The 24,338-nt window shown below is 44.9% G+C and overlaps 1 protein-coding gene across 2 annotated transcripts in view; it reads left to right on the forward strand.

Annotated features, from left to right (window-relative positions):
• Positions 1–565: 565 nt before the first annotated feature.
• Positions 566–24,338, forward strand: part of MYL10 (myosin light chain 10) — a 41,908-nt gene continuing 18,135 nt past the window's right edge. The window contains exons 1-2 of one of the 2 annotated variants that reach the window (XM_072640320.1): positions 576–784; positions 12,256–12,450. In XM_072640320.1, coding sequence (XP_072496421.1) covers positions 12,397–12,450 — 54 coding nt within the window. In that variant the 5' untranslated portion in view covers positions 576–784; positions 12,256–12,396. Of the gene's footprint in view, positions 785–12,255; positions 12,451–24,338 lie in introns of both variants that reach the window. The other variant, XM_072640321.1, reaches the window with a different exon arrangement.

Consider the following 24,338-nt stretch of genomic DNA (forward strand, 5'->3'; position numbering starts at 1 on the left):
ATCCTGCCTCAATTGCTGTGTGACCAGATGGTCAATCAGTCTGCTATCTCATATGATCCTCGCACCAATCCTGTGAGGTGAGTGCTATTGTTATCCCCATTTTACAGTTGAGGAAACTGAGGCACTGAGGTGAAGTGACTTGCCCAGGGTCATACAGTTACAAAGTATCTGAGACTGGAAGAGAAAAAGGAAAGGAAAGGGGAGAAGAAGCAGGTCAGCAAATTAACCAACATTTTAATGAGGTCTGACCCATAGTCCCTCACCTCTGCAAGGAAAGGAGGAAGGCACATTCTCATCTGTCTTTTTAGGAGCCCAGCTTGACCATTATAAATACAGAGACCTCAGGTATTGGTTGTCATTTTCTCTGGATCCATTGCTCTCTTGGTTCTGGGTACTCCCTTCTGTGTTAGCTTTTACAAAAATTTTCTACTGTATTCCATCTTCAAAATCAGGCCTTTCCAAGTTTGAAGAGAATGACCTTGACTTTGGGTTGCTCATCAAAGCATTTCCAAGGACGGCTGGCCAGCCAGTGGAAAAACCCCATAGTTCACAGAGATTCTGCTTATTATTCTGATATTTTCTTTTCCCTCATAAATCTCTTCTTAAGCTATTTCTTTCTCCTTCTCCACCTCCCCCTAGCCCCCAGTTCAGACTCCTGGTAGAACTCTGACCCAGTCAGCCTGGAGTGCCCAGCCTACAGACGCCCCCACTAAGAAGACAAAGGATCAGACACCAGCAGAGCGGTCCTTGGAGGCAGCCTAAGATTTGGTATTTAATATTTCAGGTAAAACACTTACTTAGATTCAATTATCCTTCTTTTTACCTTTTTTTCCTCCGTCCTCCAAAGGAAATTGCTTTTTGAATCAGCCAACTCTCTAATTACCAGATTGAACGATTGAAATTTTTAGGCAATTAAATGGAAGCATTTCTGGTTTAGAGCCCGTAGTGTCCCCCAGTCCCCTCCCTTTCTGCTCTTGTCTGGAGCCTTTCTCTAATTTGGAGGCAGTTACAGAAAGACAAGCAAACCTTTAAAACCAAGAAGTATGTCTCCCGGAATTCCTCTGTGGATGTTTTATAGTCTGAGCAGAAAGGGATCTGGCGAATTTGCTTTCTCTGCACAGGCATGTAAGAAGCACATAGTTCAAGGGGGTCATAGCCTAATCCATCTCACCATAAAGATAACTGTCTTCTTGAGGGCCCTGGAACAAGGCGATGGGAGAATGGGAATCCTCAGAAAAGGCGATGCTGAGAGATGGGAGGGTTCGAGGAACAGCCTCCGCAGCGTTGTATCCAGCCACCTAGTATGATTGTCTGCATCCTGTAATAGACTCATTAAGTCCTATGGGTTCAACCTGGGAAAGACTTTGGAGTTCCTTCTACAGAAGAGAAACTAAGGCCCAGAGAGAGGGAGTGTCTTCCCCAAGGCTGAACAGCTGGAAATAGCAGGACTGAGACTAAAGCCCACCCACATCATGGAATCTTAGGACCATAGGTCTATTGCTAACAGGGAATTTGGAGGAATGAAAAGTCTTCCATTTGTCTTTGTATTCAACATTAAGCATGGTGCTTCATATACAGCAGGTGTTTAATAAATGCTTGCTTAAATTAACCCCCTCATTTTAACAGAAGAGGAAACTGAGGTCTGGGAAAGTGAAGTGATTTGTCTAAGGATAGGAAGGTAGTGTCAGAGGTAAGATCTGAGCCAAGTTTTCCTGACTCCTAGTCCACAGCTCTAATCAATACTCTATCTAGCTGCCTAAGCAACTGAGCTTGGCACTTCGTTTGCCAGAATAATTTGTTAAAATGGGGAGTTAGCAGATGGCATGCTTTCTCCCTCTGGTGGCCTACCCTCGACAAGCCCCTCTGCTCCTCTGGGCCCTGAGGGATGCCCTGGCTTCTTCCCTTCCCACTGTGAGGGCTCTTCCAATGGCTTGTTCTCCATCCCAATGGCATTTATCTTGAAAAGCTGACTTAAAAGTTCCTATGAATTAACCATCAGTCACCCAAGAAACATTTATTGAGTGCACATAGGACAGCTAGGCAGTGCCACAGTGCACAGACCGCTGGGCCTGAAAGTCAAAAAAGACTCATCTTCCCGAATTCAAATTACAACCCAAACACTTGTGACACTGGGCAAGTCACTTAACCCTGTTTTCTTCAGTTTCCTCATCTGTAAAATGAGCTGGAGAAGGAAATGGCCAGCCACCCCTGGATCTCCACCAAGAAAACCCTAAAAGGGTCATGAAGAGTCAGACAAGAACACTAATTGAGTGAATAGTGTTTTAGGCATTGGGGACAGTAAGAGAAGAGTGAAACAATCCCTGCCTTCAAGGAGATTACAGTCTAATGGGGACTACAGCTCATACCTGTGTAGATATACAGAAAAATCAAATCAGTCAATGCTATTTATTAAGTGTTCAGCATATGCCAGCCTGTGCTAAGAAGGCAGCGAGGTGATACCATCTTCGTGGCTAGAATGTTGGACTTGGAGGCAGGAAGACCTGAGTTCAAATCCTGCCTTAGACACTAGCCACTTGACCTTGGGCACATCACTGAGTATCTCTCAGCCTCAGTTTCTTTAGCTGTAAAATAAAAGTAATCATAATCATGCCTTCCTCACCGGGCTGTGGTCAAGATCGCACAGAATATCATATGCAAAGTGCTTTGCCAACCAGAGCCTATTTAAATGCCAGCGATTCTGCGCTATTTTACAGCGGCATGGTAACTTGGGGAGGAGTCCCTAGGAGCTCAGGGCAGGGGGTTAGAAGAGGCTTCTTAGAGATGGTGAGGTTTGAGCTGATCTCCCTTTCCATATAACATGTATAGCAAAATTAAGGACATCCCATGATAACCCCTTTTGGAAACTGAAAAAGCCCATTGTCAAGTGAAAAATCATCCCCTCCATTACTTGGGCTAAATAACAGCCACTTGGTTTACAGACTTATTGATAGGTTGGCCTTCTGTGTAAAAGACAGATTTCTGTATAGTGGTTTTAAGACAGTGCACAATTAGACACTTACTGTATGACCCTGGGCAAGTCACTTAATCTTGTTTGCCTCAGTTTTCTCATCTGTAAAATGAGCTGGCAAAGGAAATGACAAACCTCCCCAGTGTCTCTGCCAAGAAAACCCCAAATGAGGTCACAAAGACTCAGACACAAATGAAACAACTAAACAACAAATTCATGAATTACATGATAAAAATCTTCTTAAGATGCTTTTTTATAAAGACTCAAGACTTAGGTTTGAATCTCACTTCTTTTGTTTATGAGATTCATTTCTTTGGGCAGTCATTTCCCATCTCTGGGCCTTTGTTCCTCATTTATAAAAGGAGGATTTGGACTACATGGCCTATAAAGGTCCCTCCTAGAATTAAATCTGTGATCCTTTAATTCTACCAGTGTGGCCTGGGGTGAATCACTTAGGCTCTCTGGTTCTTAACTTTCTTTAATTGTAATTTGAGGGGGTTGGACTAGGGGGCTTCTGATGTTCCTCCCAGCTCCAAATCTGGTGCTGTATTTAGAGGATCTGGGTTCAAGTCCTTGTCTCTGAGGCTTACTGGCTGTGTGACCCTAGGCAAGTTACTTAACTTGTGTGACTGTGAGTGAGTCAACTCAGTCTCTCTTGGACTCAGTTTCTCCATGTGTAAAATGAATGGTGGGAACTCGATGCTTAGGGATCTAGTGGAAGAGATGTTTCCCTTCCAACTTTAGAACTACAAGGCTACAGTCCTGTGTCACTTTTCCCTGCTGGGCCTCAGTTTCCTTATCTGTAAAATAAAGTGGTTGAACATGATGTATTTCAGGTCCCTCTTAGCTCTAGACCTAGGAGCCTATGAAAGTCTGGTGACATTTTCCAAAATTAGACACGTCACTCAGAGGAACTTTTTTTCCCAGGTGACTCCCTGGATTTCTGAAAATCTGTTTATCCAATAAAAACTAATGTTGATAAAGAACTCTCTATCCTTAGCTCCAGCCCATATGGAAACTGCCCTCTGTCCCCTGAAGAGGTCTATAAGCATAGTTCTCTGAGGATGCTTGGGAGTGAGTGGGATAGGGTATAATGCTAGAGACCAAAGCTCCCAGAGAAACTGAGTCATAAGATCTTAGGTTTAGGGTTTTAAGACAATCTGAGAGGCCATCTAATCCAACTCCTTAATTTTACAAACGAGGAAACCAAAACCAGAGATGTGGCTTGCCCAAGGTCACTCAGTCCCTCAAAGTCAGAGGTAAGATTTGAACTCAGCTCCTCAGTCTACAAATTCAATAATCTGTCCAGTGTACCATGGTGTTTCCAGAGACTATCTTATGAATGTGTGTTAGAATACCACGTGATCACTCAGTTTTAGAAAAATAAGAGAAAAAAAAAAAAGACTGTGCTCAGAATAACCCTACAACGGATATATTGCCAGGCCATTTTTACAGATAAGAAAACAAAGGTGAACTCATTTATTCAATGTCACACTGCATTCCCAGAGCACCAAGCAGGGTCAGAATTCACAGCTTCCCCCTTATGGGCATCTGAAGCTTGGCTCTCCCTCCCTGCTGCCAATTTGTTTCACAACGGTCTCATTTTGCTAAGTTTTCCATGGTCTCAGCTCAATTCTGATTGCGGTCGTTTCTGTCTTTATAAGATGAAAAAGAAAGAGGGTGGTGGAGGGGGGGAGGGGGAAGCTAGACAGGAATAATTGACTAAGAGCTCGTAATTTCTGTTTTGATTCACTAAAAGTCTCAGAAGCCACAAATATTCCATCTAGGATTTATCTATGACGCTGGCAGTCTTAGCTGCTCTCACACTCATTACCGCTCAATGACTGGAGGGGACGAGATTTCTTGTCGTCTCTCATCCCAAGGAATCCAGTTCAGTTAGGCGTGCTCCACTCCCAAACAAGGGCTTAAGATGCCAGAAATTAGGAAGTAGGCAGCCCAGCAGCGCATGCCTTGGTGGCCACTGGCTCCAGAGATTTATTAGCTGTGGGGAGCATGAAGCCTCCCCTTCCTCTAGACAACAAGCAACTTGTCCAGCCCTGGGGCTCAGAGGCTTCTGAGGAGCCAGGGAGAATCCTGGAATGGGAAGGGACTTCAAGGGATCACCCCATTCCTTCCTTCCATGGGCCCAGACAGATAACTTTCTGGGTTAGTCTTTAAGGAAAAGATTTTGGATGGGAAATGGTGGCCATTCCCTTGGACCCAAGGCACTAGGGAGAAGTTGCTGAGCTTCCTCTGCAGGGCAAACCTGTCCTGATCACCCCAGCCCTCATTTATTAGAAATCCTAGGGTGATAGTGGGGTGGGAGGGTGCTGAAGATTGTGACTTGTCTGAAAGTTGAGCCTGTGAGCCAGGCTGAGCTAGCCTGGGGAAATGCCACCCACAAGTCAGTCAAGCAACAAGGGCTTATTTGTCCAGGAATTACTAAGTGTCAGGGATACAAAAAGCAAACAGTCCCTGGCCCTGTATTCAATGAACTCGTGTTCTATGCACATAGGCAGGGTGTCCCAAAAATCTTGGTGCAGATTGGAGCTTTTTGGAATGAAAACTTTTGGAATATTCTCTATAAGGAAAAGATGTGCATAAAATCAATACAAGGTCACAAGGAAGCACTAGGGGCTGGAGTTGACTCCCAAAGGTCACACCAGGAGTCCTCCAAGGTAATACTTGAGCTGAGCTTCTGGGGAAACCGGAGATTCTGAGTGTCAGAAGAAGAGGAAAAGACAAAGCCTGTGCAAAGTTCTGGGGATGGAGATGGAGTGTCTACCATGTCCCTGACAGGTGATTACTTAGCCTTTGCCTAAAGACAAAGTTTCCCAGTGAGGGGGAACTCACTGCCTCCCCAGGAAGATTATTGACCATGTGAGAAGTTCCAGTGACTAGGTGGTTTTTCCCTTGCATTGAGCTGAAATCTGTCCCACTGCTCTGGAAAGAATACTTCTGACTGGTGTTCTTAGATCTGCTTTCTGGGGTCAAGCAGAAGTCTAGTCCCTCTTCCATAGGACAGTCCTTTAAATACTGGAAGATAGTAATCAACTTTAAATGACCTTACAATTCTAATCACTCTCTTCTAACCTACCCCAACCTACTGCTCCTAAAATGTGCCCTCCCCCCAACCCCCACTCAACCCACTTTATTATGACCCAGGCATTGTACAGGAGGACTCTTGTTTCCTTAGCCAAGCGCACTCTGGCTGAAGTAAAAGCCACCCAGGATGGCGTTAGCTTTTTATTTGACTGCTTTATTCATACTGTTCACATGTGTTGAATTCACAATCCACCAAAATCTCTAAGATCGTTTTCACATTTTATTGCTTATCCATATCTTTCCTACCTTGGACTTGTGAAATTGATTTCTTGATCCCAAGTGTCAGATTTTGCATTTATCCTTATTATATTTTATCTTCTTAGATTTAACCCATTTGACTTGTTGAGACCTTAGAATCTTGACTCTGATAGCTAATATTTTAGCTCTTCCTCCTAGTATCTATAAAGCTCTGACTTCATTTAACTCATTGATTAAGAATGGGTAAAGAATAGATCTCTACCTCATTCCTCTCAACAATCGTGGCTCCATTACAGTTTTCTTCTGGGGCTAGATCAAAAAAGATATTCTCTAACTCCCTATTGTCTCTTTCCACTTGTCTTTTCCTCTAATCTGTCTTTCCTACTAGAGAAAATTCACCCATTGGATGTATTCATAAATTGGATGCTGCATTGACCCTCCCCTGCCAAGTTGCTACCAGTCCAGGAATGACTGTGATCTTTCAGAGGGTCTTCTTGAGACATGGGTTGTATCTTCTCTAAGCTCTGGAAATGTCCCAAACACCCAGGTCAGTGTCAGATTAAGTATTTTGTTACTTTGGCTTGGTTCTGATTGTAGCTTTTTGAGCTTTTTGCCAATGATTAAAAAGGGGTTGGTGGATGGAAGGCAAGGAGGAACTGGACAAGAATTATTGATTCAGAGTGTGTCATTACTGTTTTGCTTCTCTCAAAGTCTCAGAACTCACAACCATTCCATCTTTGGCTCTGACTGTCTTTATGGCTTATTTCACTGTCCAGTGGCTGGAGGGAACATCACTTCTTGTCCTCTTCCCTCCTGGCGAAGCCAGTTAAATTAGACACAATCTACTCCCAAACAATGTCTAAAACAGGCAGAAAATGAAGATGCTTAGTGAGCTCTGTAGCCTTGAGCTACTTCCTCCCAGACTCTGAGTCACTTGGAGTGTTTTTATAGATGCTTATACACTTTGGGGATGTTGGGGAGGTTTGGGAGGTTGGATGGTACTTCCAGGAGATCTCTTATTGTAGTGGGTTGTGAGAGATTATGTGCCACCCTTGACATGGGAGATAGTGTGACATCCCCGAGAGAAAGCCGGCCTTGCAGCTAGGAGGATCTAGGTGAAGTCCAGCCTCTGACACATATTGGCTGTGTGATCCTGGACAAGTCACTGAAATTCTCAGGGCTCAAGACTAAAAGCTGGCAATCTGTGATGACAGAGGGAGTTTTCTCACCTGGGAGTTCCCCACACATGTGAAACTGCAAGAGTCTGATTTCCGTCTGCTGCTAAGCATTCTCCCCACCCCCTACAAATACGAAACAAAACAAGCAACATGTCTTTAATTTCCCTCTATTTTTATGTACTTCCTGTTTCCTTCCTTAGAGTATAAGCCCCCTGAGGGAAGAGACTTTTATTTTTGTCTGTGTACCTCCAGAGCCTAGCAGCTTTTAATAATTGCTTATTGAATGAACACAAGAAAGTGGCCAATTCACTGTTAGAGAGAAACTCGTCATGAATTGACAACCTTTCCGACACCATTCTGAGCATGCCATGTGGAGGGGTATGCACTTGCAGGTTGCTGGATCTCTTGAGCTTGAGAGAAAGACAAAAAACAGAGAAGGTACAAGTAAGTGGATAGGGCTCTGGTTCTGAAATCAGGGGATGTGGGTTGGTTTCCTTTCTGTGATACTCCTTATGTGACCTTTATTTGTTGTTCAGTTTTGTGATCCCATTTCGGGTTTTCCTGGCAGAGATACTGAAGCAGTTTGCCAGCTCATTTGGCAGATGAGGAAACTGAGGCAAACAAAGTTAAGTGACTTCTCCAGAGTCACACAGCTAGGATGAGTCTGAGACAAGATTTGAACTCAGGTCTTCCTGACTCCAGTACCTATGCTCTACCCAGTGGGCCACCTAGCTGCCACATGCCAGACCTTCAGGAAAGTCACTTGGTTTCTCAGTGTCTCAGTTTCCCTGAGCTGTAAGAGTCAACCCAGTTGGGCATCTGCCCTAATGTTGGTATTCATAATGATACCTTGGAGCTGAAAAGGCAGATTTGGACTCAATACAAGGGAATGCAACAACAACATTTATGCAAGTTTAAAATAGCATTCCCTTGGGGGTGGTCATGGACACTAGACATAGGGTCAGCCAGGGAGGCCCCCTTTAGCTCTCAGATTCTATGGTGCCTTTCCCCTCCCCCCAACTGCTACAGACTCTCGTCCTTTACATTCACGATGTGTATATTTTAGGGGCAGGACTTGGAATCAAATATTATCTGATATTCCAATCCTATCTCAGACTCTCACTGGTTGTGTGCTCCTGGGCAAGTCCCTGGGTTAGCCTCAGTTTTCCCATCTGTACAATAAGAATACTAAGAGTACTTATTATTAATAAGAGATAATTATTGACTAATAGTAACCAATACCCATTGTTAATATTATTAGCATTAATAATCAATATTATTAATAATAATAACTCTAGGGTTTTTGTGAAGACCAGCTGAGTTAACATATGCCAAGTACTTTGCAAACCTTAAATTGCTATCGAATGCCAGCTATTATGACTATTATTTGAACTTGTTTTGTGAGTTGGGATTGCTTTCTTCCTAATACTAATAATAGCTATCATTTCTCTCCCCATGGTGCCTAGCACAGTGTCCTGAACATAATAGACAGTCCTCTCTACTGCTCCCAGTCCTCTTTGACCTTCCCTCTGGGATCATCTCCATTTAGCTGGTATTTCTCCTGTTTGTAAACTGCTGCTTGCACTTTTTCTCCCCCAGTGAATTGTGAGCCCTTGAGAACAGGGACGCATTTTTGTTTTTCTTTGTGCACCCAGTGCCTAGCACATAGTAGGTGCTTTTTGACTTGACATGCATCCTGCCATCCCAGGTTTTTCTGGACTTGGATTTAGTCTCAATTCAACCAATCTTTGCTATAGGAGGGTAGCTTCTTATCACTCAATGAGGGCAGGGACTGTATCATTTTTGCCTGTAAATCAACAAGCATTTTTTAAAGACACTGCTATGTGTTAAGCACTTTGCTACGTAGGGAGATAAAGGAAAAATAGTTAAGAAAGAAAAGCAGTAGAGGAAAATGGAGATAGGTCTGGTTTGGAAGTCAGAAGGCCAGAGTTCATCTCCTGCTGATGATACTGCTGGTGTTACTTTGGAAAAGTCACTTAACTTCCCCAGACCTCAGTTTTCTCATCTGTAAAAGTATGTTTGCTGAAGTCCCTACCAGTGTCTGATGTATCATCTTTGAAATAGGCCTTGCCTTCAAGGTGTTTACATTCTTTGGGGAGACCTGCAAATATATAGGTATAAAAATAGATTCCAGATTATTTGTTAGGGGAGGTACCAGCATTTGGAGTGGGGTGGGGATTGGGAAAAGCCTTCTGGTAAAGGTAGTATTTAGGCTGAGCTTCCAGGAGGAATCAGAAAGACTTTCTGGAGATGATGGGAAGATGGGCCTTGAAGAATGAACAGAGCTGACATAGTTACACTCAGTTACACTTCTCCCCTGGGATGGGTGGAACGTTACTGCCACTTTTCATGGCCACCTGAAAAAGCCCCTGTAAGCCTCTGTCCCCACCCTTGAGCCTGAGGCCACCAGGATGGAGGCTCTGGCTTATCTTCCAGTCTGAATCCCAACTGCATCAAATCTTTTGTGTGGCATCATCAAAGGCAAGCTCTGGACCACAGTGCTCACTGATCTTCCCCAAGCTTTGTGGGACTTGATGCTCCCCCCATGGGACAGTTAAGCCCTCACATTCCTGGGGACGTGGTCAGACCCTAATCTGAGTTATGTTTTCCCTGGCAAAGGATCTGACCAGGCGTCCCCCAAACAGCCTTCTTGGCCAGAGACAATCAGGGATCAGAGAGCTAGAGCTAAAAGGAGCTTTGGAGGTCAGTGGATGATCCAGCCCCTTCATCTTACAAATGAGGAAACCAAGGCCCAAGGGAGTCAGCTAACTATAGGCAGGAGGTGGTGGAACTGGAATTTGAGCTCAGGTCCTTTAACTTACAGCACACTTTCCTCTGCACCAACCTGCACTCACCCAGGCTGATTTTTCAGGTGTACAAACTGGGACTTAGAGATAAATGACTAATCCAAGCTAGTCAGGATTTGAACCCAGGACCTCTGCCTTCAATTCAATGTTCTTTCTACTTCTTCAAAGTATTCTTGAGAGGATCAGATGGGTTTTAATGCATGTAAAGGACTTTGTCTCTCTAGAAGGGCACATAGTCGTAGGTGGTGATACTGGCAAATGGTCCCTGCATCTGCCTGTCCTGTCTCTTTCCTGATTCTTCAGGAAACAGAGGAACCTTCATCACAATCTAAGACCTCTGAGGGCAGGGACCCATGTTTCCTTTTCCTTTAGATCCCCAGTGCTGAGTACACATACTAGGCTCACAGTCGCATGGATCTAGGGCTGTAAGAGTTAGTCAGTCAGTCAGTCAACAAGCATTGATTAAGTCCTTCCTGTGTGCCATGGACTGTGCTCAATGGTAGGGACACAAAGAAAGGCAAAAAGATATCCCTGCTCTCAAAGTTTTCATAGACCTTGTCTTTTACTCCAACTTGCCCATTTTATAGATGAGGAAACAGAGATCCGGGGAAATAAAATGACGTCTACAGTCATCTTAACCCACGTCCTTTGACTCCAGAGGCAGTGATTTTTCCTTTCTAGTCCTTAGACCTCAAGCCCTTGGTGGTTCTGAGAAAGCATTTGAGGAACCCAAGGAGATCATGCCAATTCAACTTGGCATCTCTGTGGGAGGCATTTCTGGAACATGGGTACCATTTCTTAACTTGGTGTGGACAGCATCTGCTGGAAGGGAGGGTGTCTGGACTGTGAGCTGTCTGAAGCAATCATTCACTCAGCAAACAGCCTCTCTATCTATGCCAGGTATGGTGATGGGCACTGAGATCCCTGTCCTCAAAGAATTCACTTTCTATTTGACGGAAACGAGATATAAATAAATCAATATTTTTGTTGTTTAGTTGTTTATCAGTCATGTCCAACTCTTTGAGACCCCATGTGGGGTTTTCTTGGTAATGATTTACCATTTCCTTCACCAGCTCATTTTACAGATGAGAAAGCTGAGGCAAATAGGGTTACGGGATGTGCCCAGGGTCACACAGTTAGTAAGTGTCTAAGACAGGATTTGAACTCAGAAAGACGAGTCTTCCTGACTCCAGGTTTGGTGCTCTATCCACTGCACCACCTAGCTGCCCACCTGAATTAATATACATAAAATAAACACAAGGCGAATTTGGAGAGAGGAGTACTAGCTGCTTGGGGAGGGTGTCAAGAAAGGCTTCCTATAGAAGAGGGGTCCTTAACCTGGGGGCCACAAACTTAGGACTTACAGTATTTGATGTTCTTTGTAATATGATGTATTTTGTTTTATGCACCTAAAAATATCATTCTGAGAAGGGGTCTACAAGTTTTCATTGGACTTCCAAAGAGGGCCATAGCATGCAAAAAGATGTGAAGAAACCCTGATGTAGAAGGGAGTGTTTGGATGAAAACAAGAGTTTTTAAGAGATGGAGTTAAGGAAGGTGTGTAGCACAGCCATTTAAAAATTGTGGACATGGGAAATGGAACAGCAAATATGAAGAAAAGCAGGCAGGGAAGCCAGAATTGCCTTCTTTCTCTCCTTTTATCCAGTTGACCAGTATTTATTGAATACTAGCAATAGTGGATTAAGGCAATGGGGGATCCCAAAGAAACATCAGATGTAACCCCCATGAAGTCAAAGACTTTGTGGTCCAGTAGAATTCATCTTCAGGAGATCATCCTGTCTGGTAGAATCTATCTTTAGAGTTCCTTTTCAATTTTATGCTAGAGGCACAGCATGCCCACCATGAACCCACTTGTCCGCCATGACTTTCTGAGTGCCCAGTTGGTACTCTTTGGGAGGGGGCATTTCTCAAGGGCAGCCCTTGACTGATGTTCAGCTCCAGCTTTGTTGTTGGGCAGATCCCAACTCCTGCACAGATGAGATGCCAGAGATTCTCCTGGGCTCCAGTTACCACACTTTTACCACCTTACATCTATTGTCTAAACTTGGAATGGGCTTATTTGCCCTCATTGTCAGCAGCACTATAAAATTGCCAGTCGATGTGCTACCCTGCAGGTTGGCACAACAGAGGCGGCACAAAGAACAGCTTGATGGTAAGTAGAATGAGGTTATTTTTCTCTCTTCCTTATTTCACTCCTTTCTTTTTTTTCTCTCCCTTTAGCCCTGTTTCTTATGTGTCTCCTCCTCCTCCTCCTCTTTGATCCCCCCCATCTCCTGGGTCCAACTGATCCTGATGGGAGGGAGCTTGAGGCAGCAGGAGGTCAGCTAGAGACCTTCTTTGTTGAGCTCAGGCAGCTTCAATTCTAACCTGAGGTCATCCCCAGAGGGAGTTGAGGGTCTGTCCACAGGCAGTAAGGTGCCCAGAGGGCCTCCCTCTCTGCTTCTCATGGTGGTTTCCTGTACCATACCCCTACCTTGATCTTGTCTTCCCAACCTCAACCATACATTTCCTGTCCTGACCTTGTCTTTCCTCAGCCCTAAGTTCACTGAAAGCCTCCTAACCCTTCGAATCGGACCTTGGCTCCAACCTGGACGTCATCCCAGCAATACAGATCCAATCCCACCAGTCCAAAGCTGATCTTATCTTCCTGGTTCTGTCCTCTTTTCTAACCCTGGCCTTATTCCACCAGTTCTTCACCCATCCTCTCATCCAAACCTGAATATCATCACAAACCTGACCTTATTCCTTTAATCCTGACCTCCCCCCAAGGCAGAACTCATCCTCCCAGGCCTGATGGTCCCCCCTCACCCTTACCCTCATCTTTAATCATCATCTCATTGCACTCCTCCAACCTCCAATTCCAACCCTGACATGATCACCCCTCTGCCCCTGACCTTAACATCTCATTTCAACTGTGGTCTCAGTCCCCAGCCTGTCCTCACCCTAGTTATGCCCACAACCCCATCTATCTGAAACTTGTCACTCACTTTGTCCTCAGTCGGCAATAACAATTTGCTGATTCTGATTTCACAATTAAAATTTTTCTAGGTTTATGGGGGGATGAGAGGGCGGTGGTTAGGAAAAGAAGGGGAGTGAAGGAGGTACAAAGAAAGGAAGAGGGAGAGGGGGGAGGTAAGAGGAGATTGTATTTGCTCAGAACTGGGGAGTGGAATGAAAAGCTCTGGAAGCCGCAGCTCAGGCCTAGCCTTTACCCTCTCTTTGCCTCCCTCTAAAGACGATCTGGGAGGCACAGTGGGAAAGAAGAGAGATCTGGGAGGCACAGGACTTGTCTTCCTGCCTGAGTAACCTTGGTCAAGTCATTTCACTCCCATAGGCCTCAATTTCCTCCTCTGTAAAATGAAGGGATTGGACTGGGTGGCCTCGGAAGTCCCTTCTGGCTTCTCCTGGGCTCCACTTACCACACCTGTGATTCCTCCTGGTAGCCTCCTGGGGTCCTGCTCTCCCAATGCATTATCATGATACTGAAATTTTTCCAGGTACAGAGGTTAGTGTGGGGAGGGAGCAGAGCCAAGCTGTCTTCAGCTGCTCTGAACTCTCCCTAGCAGAGAGGAAAGGGTCTGATGCCCTCATGCACAGTCAGGAGCTTGCCTGTGACTCATAGGGAGGGATGGGGAGCCTTGATTTCAAAACACTTGAAAAGGTAAGGCTGGATCCAAGGGATCAGGTGCCAATAACTGGGAGATCTTAACCCTAGAGCTGGAAGGGACCTTGTTTTACAGATGAGGGGAAGGAAAAAGATTTGCTGCAGGTCCTAGGAGGAAAAATAACTTCTAAGCTCACTGCAAGCTCTAGGGCTAGGATTGCTTGAAGGGTAGGAGAGAACTAGCCATGTATTTGAGTTAGAATGTTGGTTCCAGAACTCACTACCTGTGTGACTAGGGGCTGGTCATTTAATCTTCCTGGTCCTTGGGTCCACCTTCTGCAGAATGAGGAGACTGAGCCAAGAACATAAGACTGGAGGGGACCTCAGCAGCCATGTGGTCCAACAGCCTCCTTTTACATTTGAGGAAATGGAGTGGACCATAGAGTAGACCTTTGTCTACTAAGGGACTTGACCAAGGTCACATGGCCAGTAATCACTATTGCTAATGTTTATCTAACACCTTATAAAGTGCTTTACACACACCATCTCATTTGACCCTTACAAAAGTTCTGGGAGCTAGAGGTTTCATTATACCTGTTTTACAGACTAGGATACTGAGGCTGCACAAGGACGTAGCTGGTAAGTCTCTAAGGCAGGACTTCCTGGCTCCCCATGCAGTAGCATCTGACTCTGCAGCAGGATCTGAAAGCAGATTCTCTGATTCCAACCTCAATGCCCTGCCCACTGTACATACTCAGTGCCTGCCTCACAGACTAAAATTATTTCTATCCCTGGAGCCTAGGAATTCCAGGCTCCCAAAAGGCTCATATGGACAGCTTGCTATGTAGGTGGCTGGCTCCTCTGCCTCACTGATGAGCCCCTAAATCCCCTTCCCCACAAGGGGGTCCTATGTCTTGGGGGAACAAAGGTTTGTTGCTCCTGGAATTTGGTCCCTGTTTATCTGCAGGTAGCAGGAGCTCAGGGGAGAGAGGTCCTGTTAGGATGGGCCAAGCCCTTACACTTTCTGACACCTTTCTCTGCAGAGGAGAGAGGAGAAAGATCTAAGCCCAAAAGGGGAGGAGGGGGGAGCAAGGGCAAGGGAAAGGAGGGGGGGCTAGAGCAAAGAGAGCTCAGTCTATCTTTCCATAAGGAAGTGATCATTTTTTATTAATCAGAGGGAAATGTATATGTAATTATGTTAGATGAACTCTGTGGGGAGGTTTTTTTTTTCTTCATGATGTCTTAAGGGATTTATAAATATTACAAAGATTTTATAGCTTCATAATATTTCAGCTGTTCAGTAAAGCTTCTTTCAAAGGATTAGTGGAGACAAAGAACCACAGTAAAAATAATTACAAGTCAGCAGAGTGCTTCTAGGCTCTGACAAACAGTCTTGGAAGAGCGGCTGAGATGGACGGGTTCAGAGAGATCATTGGGGGAACAGGGGGGAGACCACACAGAGCCTCAGGAATGGAGTGCGGAGAGCCAGAAGACCCAGCGAGCAAATTCCACTGCATGCGTGCCCTCCCATTTGCCTTGGGTGTCTGGGCTTGGGGGTCTCTGTCTTAGGGGAGAAGAAGAGGGCTGGGAAGAAGGAGTATCCCTGAGACAGAAGAGCAGGCCAGGACTGGGGTGTCTGCTGTCTGGGCTTAGGAGGGTGGGTCAGTCTCTTCTGAGTTCTGGTCTGGAGTCTGGCTCATTCCCTCATACCTTGTTTGGGAGGAAAGGAAAACTCAATGCATTGTATCTCACTTCCCTCCAAAATAGACTAAGAGATCATAGCTCTAGATTTGGAAGGGATCTCAGAGGCATTTAATCCAACCCTCTCATTTTACAGATGGGGAAACTGAGGTCCAGGGAGAAGGGACTCTAGATTCAGATTCTTGAAAGTTCTTTGTAGCCTCTGAAGTCCTCTGGAATATACTATATGACCTAAAGGAAGACTGACAAGTTTCCAAGAAGACCCTGACTATCCAGAGGAAGGGAATGGGCAGGAGGAGAGACTATCTTGTGTAGATGAGGACAGTAGGGCCCATGTGGGTCAAGTGACTTGTCTGTGGCCATGCAAATGCTAAGCCTCAGAAATGGGATTTGAACCCAGTGTTCTTTTCGTCATCCCAACTTGCCTCACAGGGCCTGAAGACTTTTGGGGGAATGCAGTCGAAATCAGGCCATGGCGGAAAGGAGAACAGTGTATTTTGGGGCTGAACATGCTTTTAGGGGAAATGGGTTGGATATGTGTTTTGTGAGAGATGAGACTGTGTGTGTGTGTGTGTGGGGGGGCATTGAGGGTAGATTGTGCTGTGTATTTGAAAAAGAAGTAAGGCAATCTATTTACTGAGCACCTACTGTATGTACAGGGCTGTTCTAGACACTTGGGGTGACATAAGGGTTGTGGGGAGGTGGGGGAGAAAAAATCTAAGATATATGTAGGAGTGACTGTGGTTAACTGGTCCCAGGAGGAGACCACAGGACTGGGGTGGGAGATATAGAAGGGAAATTTATGTCAGCAGTGAAGAGGGGTGTGTGTGTGTATGTATGTGAATGTGTGTGTGTGGATGTGTGTATATGTGTGTGTGTGAGAGAGACAGAGATGGAAACACAGGAGGGACAGAGGGAGAAGAGAAATAAACAGGAAATTCAGCCTGGAAAAACTAAGGAAAAGAGAGAAAAGTGGATTTAAAGAAGTCACAAGGGGGAGAAAAAAGGCAGAGACAGAGAAAACCCGAGAGACACCAAGAGCGGAGGGAGAGCAAGGCAGGAAGCCAGACCAAATGCTGGAGAAGAGGGTGCTACTGTTCCCACGGGAGCCCAGGGAGTCGGAGGAAGTAAATTGGGCCTATGAGTAATTCTGGGCGGCCAACCAAGGAGGGAATGGGAACCGATTTGGGGGGGCTGATGAAGAAAGAGGGAGCATCTTATTACTGCAAATGCTAATTGTATTTAAATTGAAGGCAAACCCTGTTTGAAATGCAAATCATGTCCTTCGGGAGGTCTCCCAGGCCAAATCCTCCTGGGTGCTCCCCTACCAAGGCTGTCCTTTGATGGTCCATCTGGCCTTCACCTTCCCCAGGAAGGGCCTGGCAGCAGCAGCAGCAGGACCTTGCCCCTGAGTGGGGCATCTCATTCATTTCATAAGACTGAGGCCAACAGAGATGAAGGCGCCCCCCTCCCCACCCTCATGGAGGGTCTGCCGGCACTTGGCTCTTTCACATGGCAAGACTACAGCAGAAGTAGGAGGCTTTGGTTTAACCTTGAGGCGCACTAGATTCTGGCCCTACTCTTACCCTGCCAAACCAAAAATGTCAGCTTCAGCCAGGCCAGTAAACTGCCTGAGAATTCTCCATCACCATATCTTTGTCCATACTGTTCCCACCATCTGGAATGCCCTCTTTCCTACCCGCTTTGGCCACAATTTCATTCATTTGACCCTCCCATCAGTCATTTAGGATAGGTCAAGGTTAGGGAAACCACATCCTCAAGGTCTAGAGTTCTATGAAGTTTGGAGTCAGTCAAAGGGCTACACTCGAGGATCTAGAGGACCACATGTCACATTGAGACCACAGGTCCCCCATTCCTTAGATAATACTTATAGTACTATCTATCCTCATTTTTCAGATGAAGAAATTGAGACAAATGACTTGCCCAAGGTCACACAACTGTTAAGCAGCAGAGTGGGAGTCTTCATGACTCCCTATCCATCTGTTACCCTACAGCTATTCCTGAATTCTGAATTTGACCCAACCTTCCAGGCTCAGGTCCTAGCCTACCTCCTCTGGTAAGCAGCCTAAGGGCATTCTTTCCCATTGGTGACTGCTCCCTCCAGTCCTCCTGGTCTATAGCCACTGGGCCGAGACGGCTCCAGAGGACAAAGTGAGGCTGGTGACTTTGCACAGCCCTCCCACACTTCAGTCTACTTTCATATCATGGCATCACCTCCCTGATGTCACGGTCCTCTTTGAGAACAAAGGACACACAGTGACTGCTCCCTCCTAGGCATGACCCGCCAGCAGTTCAAAAGAAAAGTTCTGGGGACTTTTGTGGGGTGCAAGATCTACACAAGTCATAGCAAAATCCAGTAGCTAAAACAGTTACAGAATCCCATTAAGAGGTTCAGTTGTTTTCAGCCCTCTCTAACTCTTTGCGACCCCATGCGAGGCTTTCTTGGCAAAGATCCTGGAGTGCTTTGTCATTTCCTTCTCCAGCTCATTTGACAAATGAGGAAACTGAGGCAAGCAGGGTGAAGTGACTTGCCTAGGGTCACACAGGCAGCATGCACCTGAAGTTGAGTTTGAACTCAGGTCTTCCTGACTCTAGGCCTGGTGCTCTACATGCTGTGGTGCTACCTACCTTCCAGTAGGAGAACGCGTTAAGACTAATATGAATTATCATTAATCTCTTATTTTCTCAATAAGTGAAACACACGGCTGGTCTATTTAACCCAAGTTTCCCCTGCTTCCGTCTTCATCTCACTCTTTCCTTGTCTGTTCTTCTTTCCTTTCTACTTTTTGGTTCAATTGTCAATTCTTTATCACAGACTTGAACATGAACATTTCACTGTACCAAGAACAGAAAAAGGAGGATTGTAGGGGAAACTGTGCATCATCCACACAACTTGTTTTTTCCTTAAAGTGTTCATTAAATTTAATGCAATTGAACCAACATTGTGCCCTTCCAAGCTGTCTTCTGCTCACTTTGGTGCATTTAGAAATATTTTATTGATGCTTTCTGTCTTCCTTCCTTCCTTCCTTCTTTCCTTCCTTCCTTCCTTCCTTCCTTCCTTCCTTCCTTCCTTCCTTCCTTCCTTCCTTCCTTCCTTCCTTCCTTCTTTCTGTCTTTCCATCTTCCTGTCTTTCTTTCTTCCTTCCTTCCTTCCTTTCTTTCTTTCTTTCTTTCTTTCTTTCTTTCTTTCTTTCTTTCTTTCTTTCTTTCTTTCTTTCTTTCTTTCTTTCTTTCTTTCTTTCTTTCTGTCTTTCTTTCTTTCTTTCTGTCTTTCCATCTTCCTGTCTTTCTTTCTTTCCTTCTTTTCTTTTTCCATCACTACCCCCTTCTTCCAACCTTCCACGGTTGGGATTAGGAGAGTTAGAAGCTAGTGTTCTTTCCTCCTCAAAAAACAAATAAAAATAATAATTAGAGACAGGTAAGTGACTCAGTGGATAAAGGGCTGGACTTGGGGTCAAGGAGCCTCAGACACTCACAAACTGTGTGACCCTGGACAAGTCTCTTAACCTCTGTTTGCCACTGGAGAAGGAAATGGCAAACCATTCTAGTATCTTTTCCAAGAAAACCCCACACAGGGTCATGAAGAGTTGGATACAACTGAACAACAATATAGTGAATATAATTAATTTCTATATATGTGTGTGTATATATGTATACATACACAACATATATTATATATGTATGTATGTATATATATATGTGTATATATATGTGTATATATATATACATATATATATATATATATATACACACACACACACACACACACACACACACACAATTATTTTTTACAAGTTACACACTCCTACTTACCTTCCCCTGCCCCAGCTGGAAATCTGGTAGGGGGATGTGAGGGATATAGAAGTAGCTATAATGTAAAGTGATGTATGCTAAGTGCCTGACTGAGGTATTAATGTAAAGACAAAGTGCCATCTATAGTCCTAGTGGAGAGAGAGCAGAGAAGGCTTCCTGGAAGAGGTGGCATTTGATTGGGATTTGTAAGATGGCCAGGAAGTCAAGAGATAAGGAGTGAATAGTGGGGGGATTGGGTTGACTAGGGTTGGGAGGTTAATCCAGACACAGCATGAAGGACACATGTAAGATCATTGGTTAACGGGATTTAGAGCTGGAAAGAAGTCCATGGTGATTTAGCTTAGGGTCCTCCTTAGATGAATAAACAGAGATTAAACAGCGTAACTCAACTCAGAGTTACTGAGTTGGAATCTCTGCGATGACAAGCTCAGCAAGGGCCCCTAGAGGCTTCCTAGTCATATGATCAGCCATGTGGTAAGTGCTCACTGTATCTCAGACATGGCACTAAATCCTGAGTCTACAAAGAAAGCGCAAACACAAGTCCTAACCTCCAGGAACTCACATCCTAATGGGGAGGACATGTACATAAATTGGTAGGTACAAGACACATACAAAGCTGACGTAAGTAATATTAGAGGGAAGGCATTAGGAGTGAGAGGGACCAGAAAGGTGGTCCTTCATGTGGTGGCATCTGAGCTGAAAAGTGAGAGGCAGAGATGAGGAGGGAGAGTACAGGATCCCAGCTCTAGAGACCATCACTTGTATCCCTTTCCTTTTATAGACGAGGAAATAAAGCCCCATAGATATGAAAGTACTTAACCTAGGTCACACAGGGATTGAGAATCCAAGACAGGATTTGAACCCAGAGTCCTCCTACACTGTACTAACTCCATAAAGTCCAGTCAGGCCCCATGACTCCAAAGCCAGTTTTCTTTCCACTGAAACATAAGACTCTTTTGCAAGTCAGGGAACTTCTCTGGGCCACCATTTTCTTTTTCACCTAATGATAGAATTGAGCTAAGTTATCTCTGAAATCCTTTCCAATCTTAAACCCCAGGAGCTTGTGATGCTGAATCCCATACTCCTGTGCCTAGAATGCCCTTCAAATTTGTCACCACCCTGCCCAACATCTCCCCATACTTTCTTTTTAAACTCTTGACTTCCTGGTCATCATGGGCTTAAATGGCTCTAGACAACCATTAAGACCTCTTCCCCTTCTCCAGTTCAGTGATTCCCTGATGCTAGACACTGCCCTGGCACTGGGGGAGGGCACAGTGCTGGCTTTGGCTTGAAGTGTCTGGGCCCATATATTAAACTTTTTCCCTCAAAACCTCCAAATTCCTAATATCTAAGAATTTAGACAAAAGGTTTGAGAGAAGAGGAAGGAGACTGGCTGGCACAATGTGTTGCCTAGGTACCCAGTCTGGGGCAGGGTCAGGAGATGTTGATTATTTTTTATTATTGTTATTACTTTTTTTAAAATTCTAAAAATAACAAAAAAGATTCTGGGAAATAGCCCAGTTGAAAGAACATTAGCATTTGTGATATAATAAAGTGATTAGAGGCGGCTATGAAGTTGGCCTTTTAATTATTCAGCAAAGGGAACTGTGCTGTTCAGCACAGAGGGGTGATTAAGGGATGCAAGGCGGAATATAAACCACCTCATTGCAGGCTGGCCCAGCCCTCCTGCTGCTTCTCTCTCCCCTCTCCCCCCACAAGCCCTCCAACTCTGCCTAGGCACTTGGTTCTGCACCCTCTCCCCAGGGTGAGGAAGGAGAATATGGGGAGCCAACTGGACATCATCGAGGATGCCTCTGTGAAGCTGGGGAACATAAGAAGAATGGAGGGAAAGTGTGGAAGGATGGAGGGAGGGCATAGTTCCCCTGCATTCTGCCCAAGTCAAGCCATACCTGGAACAGTGTTCAGTTCTGGGGACCGCATTTCAGATAGGACGTTGGTGAGAGGCAGCATGGTGCAGTAGGGAGAAAGTAGGCCTCTGAGTCAGGAAGACTTGTGTTCAGATCCTACTTCTGAGACAAACTGGCTGTGTGACCCTGGGCAGGTCACCTAATCCAGTGCCACAGACAACTGTCTAAGACTGTAAATTGAAGACTAGTTTGCCAAGAGTCAGGGAAGTTCCCTACACTGTTGAAATCACATCATTGACCTAGAGTTTGTTCTTAGGAGAGAGACTAGGATGATGGGAAGACTTGAAATGCCTTAGGAGGATTGTTCCAAGGAAATGGGATATTTATCCTCAAATATTAGAGGGTGGGTTGTTTTGTGGGCAGAGTCAAAGGGTCTGGGTTCAAATTCAGGCTCTTTTATTTACTCCCTATGGATAAATCAATGAACCTATCTGTACCTCATTTTCTTCATATGCAAAATGAGATGTTTTAAGTCAATCTCATGGTCCCTTCCAATGATAAATCCTATGACTAAATGGTGGCAGAGTAAAGAGAAAACTAGCTCTTAAGTCAAGGGACCTGGGTTCTGATTTTACCTTTTATGCTTACTCTGTATGACCATGAGCAAGTCATTTTACCATTCAAGATCTCCATTTCCTTGTCTATAAAATAAATGGATTAGACTAGTTTGTCTCTAAGGTTCCTCCCTGTTCTAAATCAATGATCCTATAATCTTCTTATATCCTTTATAGATCCTATAATATATATTATAGATCCTATAATCTCTATGTGATCATGGGCAAGTCACAACTGTGACTCTCTGGGCCTCAGTTTCCTTGAGGGTACTATGAGAGGGGTTTGGACAAGGTGACTCTTCAGGTCCTTTTTAGCTTTTGATCTCATGATCATAAAGCAACAGGGAAAAACTGCAGTGATAATAGCTAATAATAATAGTGCTTTAAGGTTGCTTTTCAGATATTATTTCATTGGGTCCTCATGACGACCCTCTAAGGTAGATGTTGTTATTATCCCAGTTTTATAGGTGAGGAAACTGAGGCCAACAGGGGTTAAATGATTCGCTTGGGGTCACATAGCTAGGCAGTGACTAAGGCTGGATTTGACTTTAGGCCCAGTGTTCTATCCCCTGAACTACCTAGCTGCCTCTGGATAGCTACTTATTTCTCAGGGAAATAGGAGGAGGCATTCATTTTTGTAGGTGTTCCCTTCTAGCCCAGATGGTCTCTGATTCTGTACTGCATGAGTGACCTGTATTGACCATGAGTGCATGAGGAAGGTATGAAACTGGGATCATCTTGGTCTGTCTGGGTGACCCAATAGCTCTTAATTAAAGAACAGTCATGTATCTTGGAATCTGGGAAAAGGCAGTTGCTTTGAATTACATGCTCTTTTGGCTCAGCCAGCATTCTCTTGGCAAGGGCTTCTCTCTTTATGGATCTGTTTCTCAGTCGTGCCAGGCTCGCCCATTCAACCTGGTGTTGTCTGTCATGCAGGGAGAGAGATCTTTGAAGAGGCAGCCTTGCATCTGGGGAGTTTGCCCTTCTCCCATTCTATGGTGGACCCAGTTACCAACAGGTCCATAGGGACCTTAGAGATCACCCAATCCAACCCCCTCCTCTTATGGATTAATAAACTACCACCCATAAGAGGTTAAGTGATTGACTCAAGGGAATCAGAAGAGATGAAATTTGAACCCTGGCCCTTTGACTCTGAATTCATAACTCTTTCTGCTGCCCCACAGCCATGAGGCAGATGTTCAGGTCTCCATCTCATACTGCCCTACCTTTATCCTTGCCCTTGCATTACCTTCATGTTAATAGCCCCCTGCCCCTCAGAGTAAATCATAGTAACTTCCAGGGACTGATACATTAGGAGCCAAACTTTGACTATAAGTCTGAGCACAAGGAGTGGAGGCTTGGGATTCTCACAGGCTCTGGAATCTTGGAAGGCCAGATTCCCAAGGAGTCATTTCAATGGGGAATGGATGATGGCATGTGACTTCTTCGGTGGGACCAACGGCAACTTCTATTAATAGCTGCCAGATTCAGGAAGTTTGTCTTTAGTGCCCACCCTCCTTGGCTTTCTTGGAGCTCAGACCTTGTTTCTCTAGAGTCTATCCTCTACATCTCTGTCCCAAAGGTTTTCAATCTTGTCTGATTCTTTGTGACGCCATTTGGGGTTTTCTTGGTAGAGATACTAGACTGGTTTGCCATTTCCTTGTCTAGCTCATTTTACAGATGAGGAAACCAAGGCAAGTAGGGATGAGTGCCTTGCCTAAGGTCACACAGCCAGTAAGTGTCTGAGGCTAGATTTGAACTTGGAAAGATATCTATCTGACTGTAGACCCAACACTTTATGCATTGTGCCACCTAGCTGTACACACACACCCCCACATACACACACCCACACACCCACACATACCACCTTCATACATCCAGAGACCAGTTTCTATTGCCATGATTTCTCTAGCACCAGCATGAGGCTCTTAAAATAATCAATGGACCCGATCAGCAGTGGTGTGTCCACATCCCTTCCTGTCCACCCTTCCCCTTGAGAGTCTATCAATTTAGTTCAACTTAGTTGTTGCTTTTTAGACTGGAACTGCGATTTCATCAGTGTAGGGGGGCTAGCTAGGAAGAGAACTCTCTCCTAAATCAGTCCATCTCTTTAGCTTGAGAGAGCTGCCTAGGGGCATTGATGGATGAAGTAAATTAGTCCATGCAACACAGTCACTTTGTGTCAGAATCAGGACTCGAATGCAGGACTTCCTGGCTCCAATGCTAGCTCTCTATCTACTCTGGAATTCTCCCCCAACTGCTGGTTTTACATGAACCAAACCCCCTTTACAGCTATACTGATGGGTGGTCTTCCAGGCTCCTCTTGGTCTCCAGTCAGTGAGAAGGAACTCACTGCTTCCTGGGGCAGCCCACTCCATTTGGGGATTGTTCTAATTATCATGAAATTTTCCTTTCATCA

Source organism: Notamacropus eugenii, chromosome 2 (genome assembly GCF_028372415.1).
Source record: "Notamacropus eugenii isolate mMacEug1 chromosome 2, mMacEug1.pri_v2, whole genome shotgun sequence".
Lineage (NCBI taxonomy): Eukaryota > Metazoa > Chordata > Mammalia > Diprotodontia > Macropodidae > Notamacropus > Notamacropus eugenii.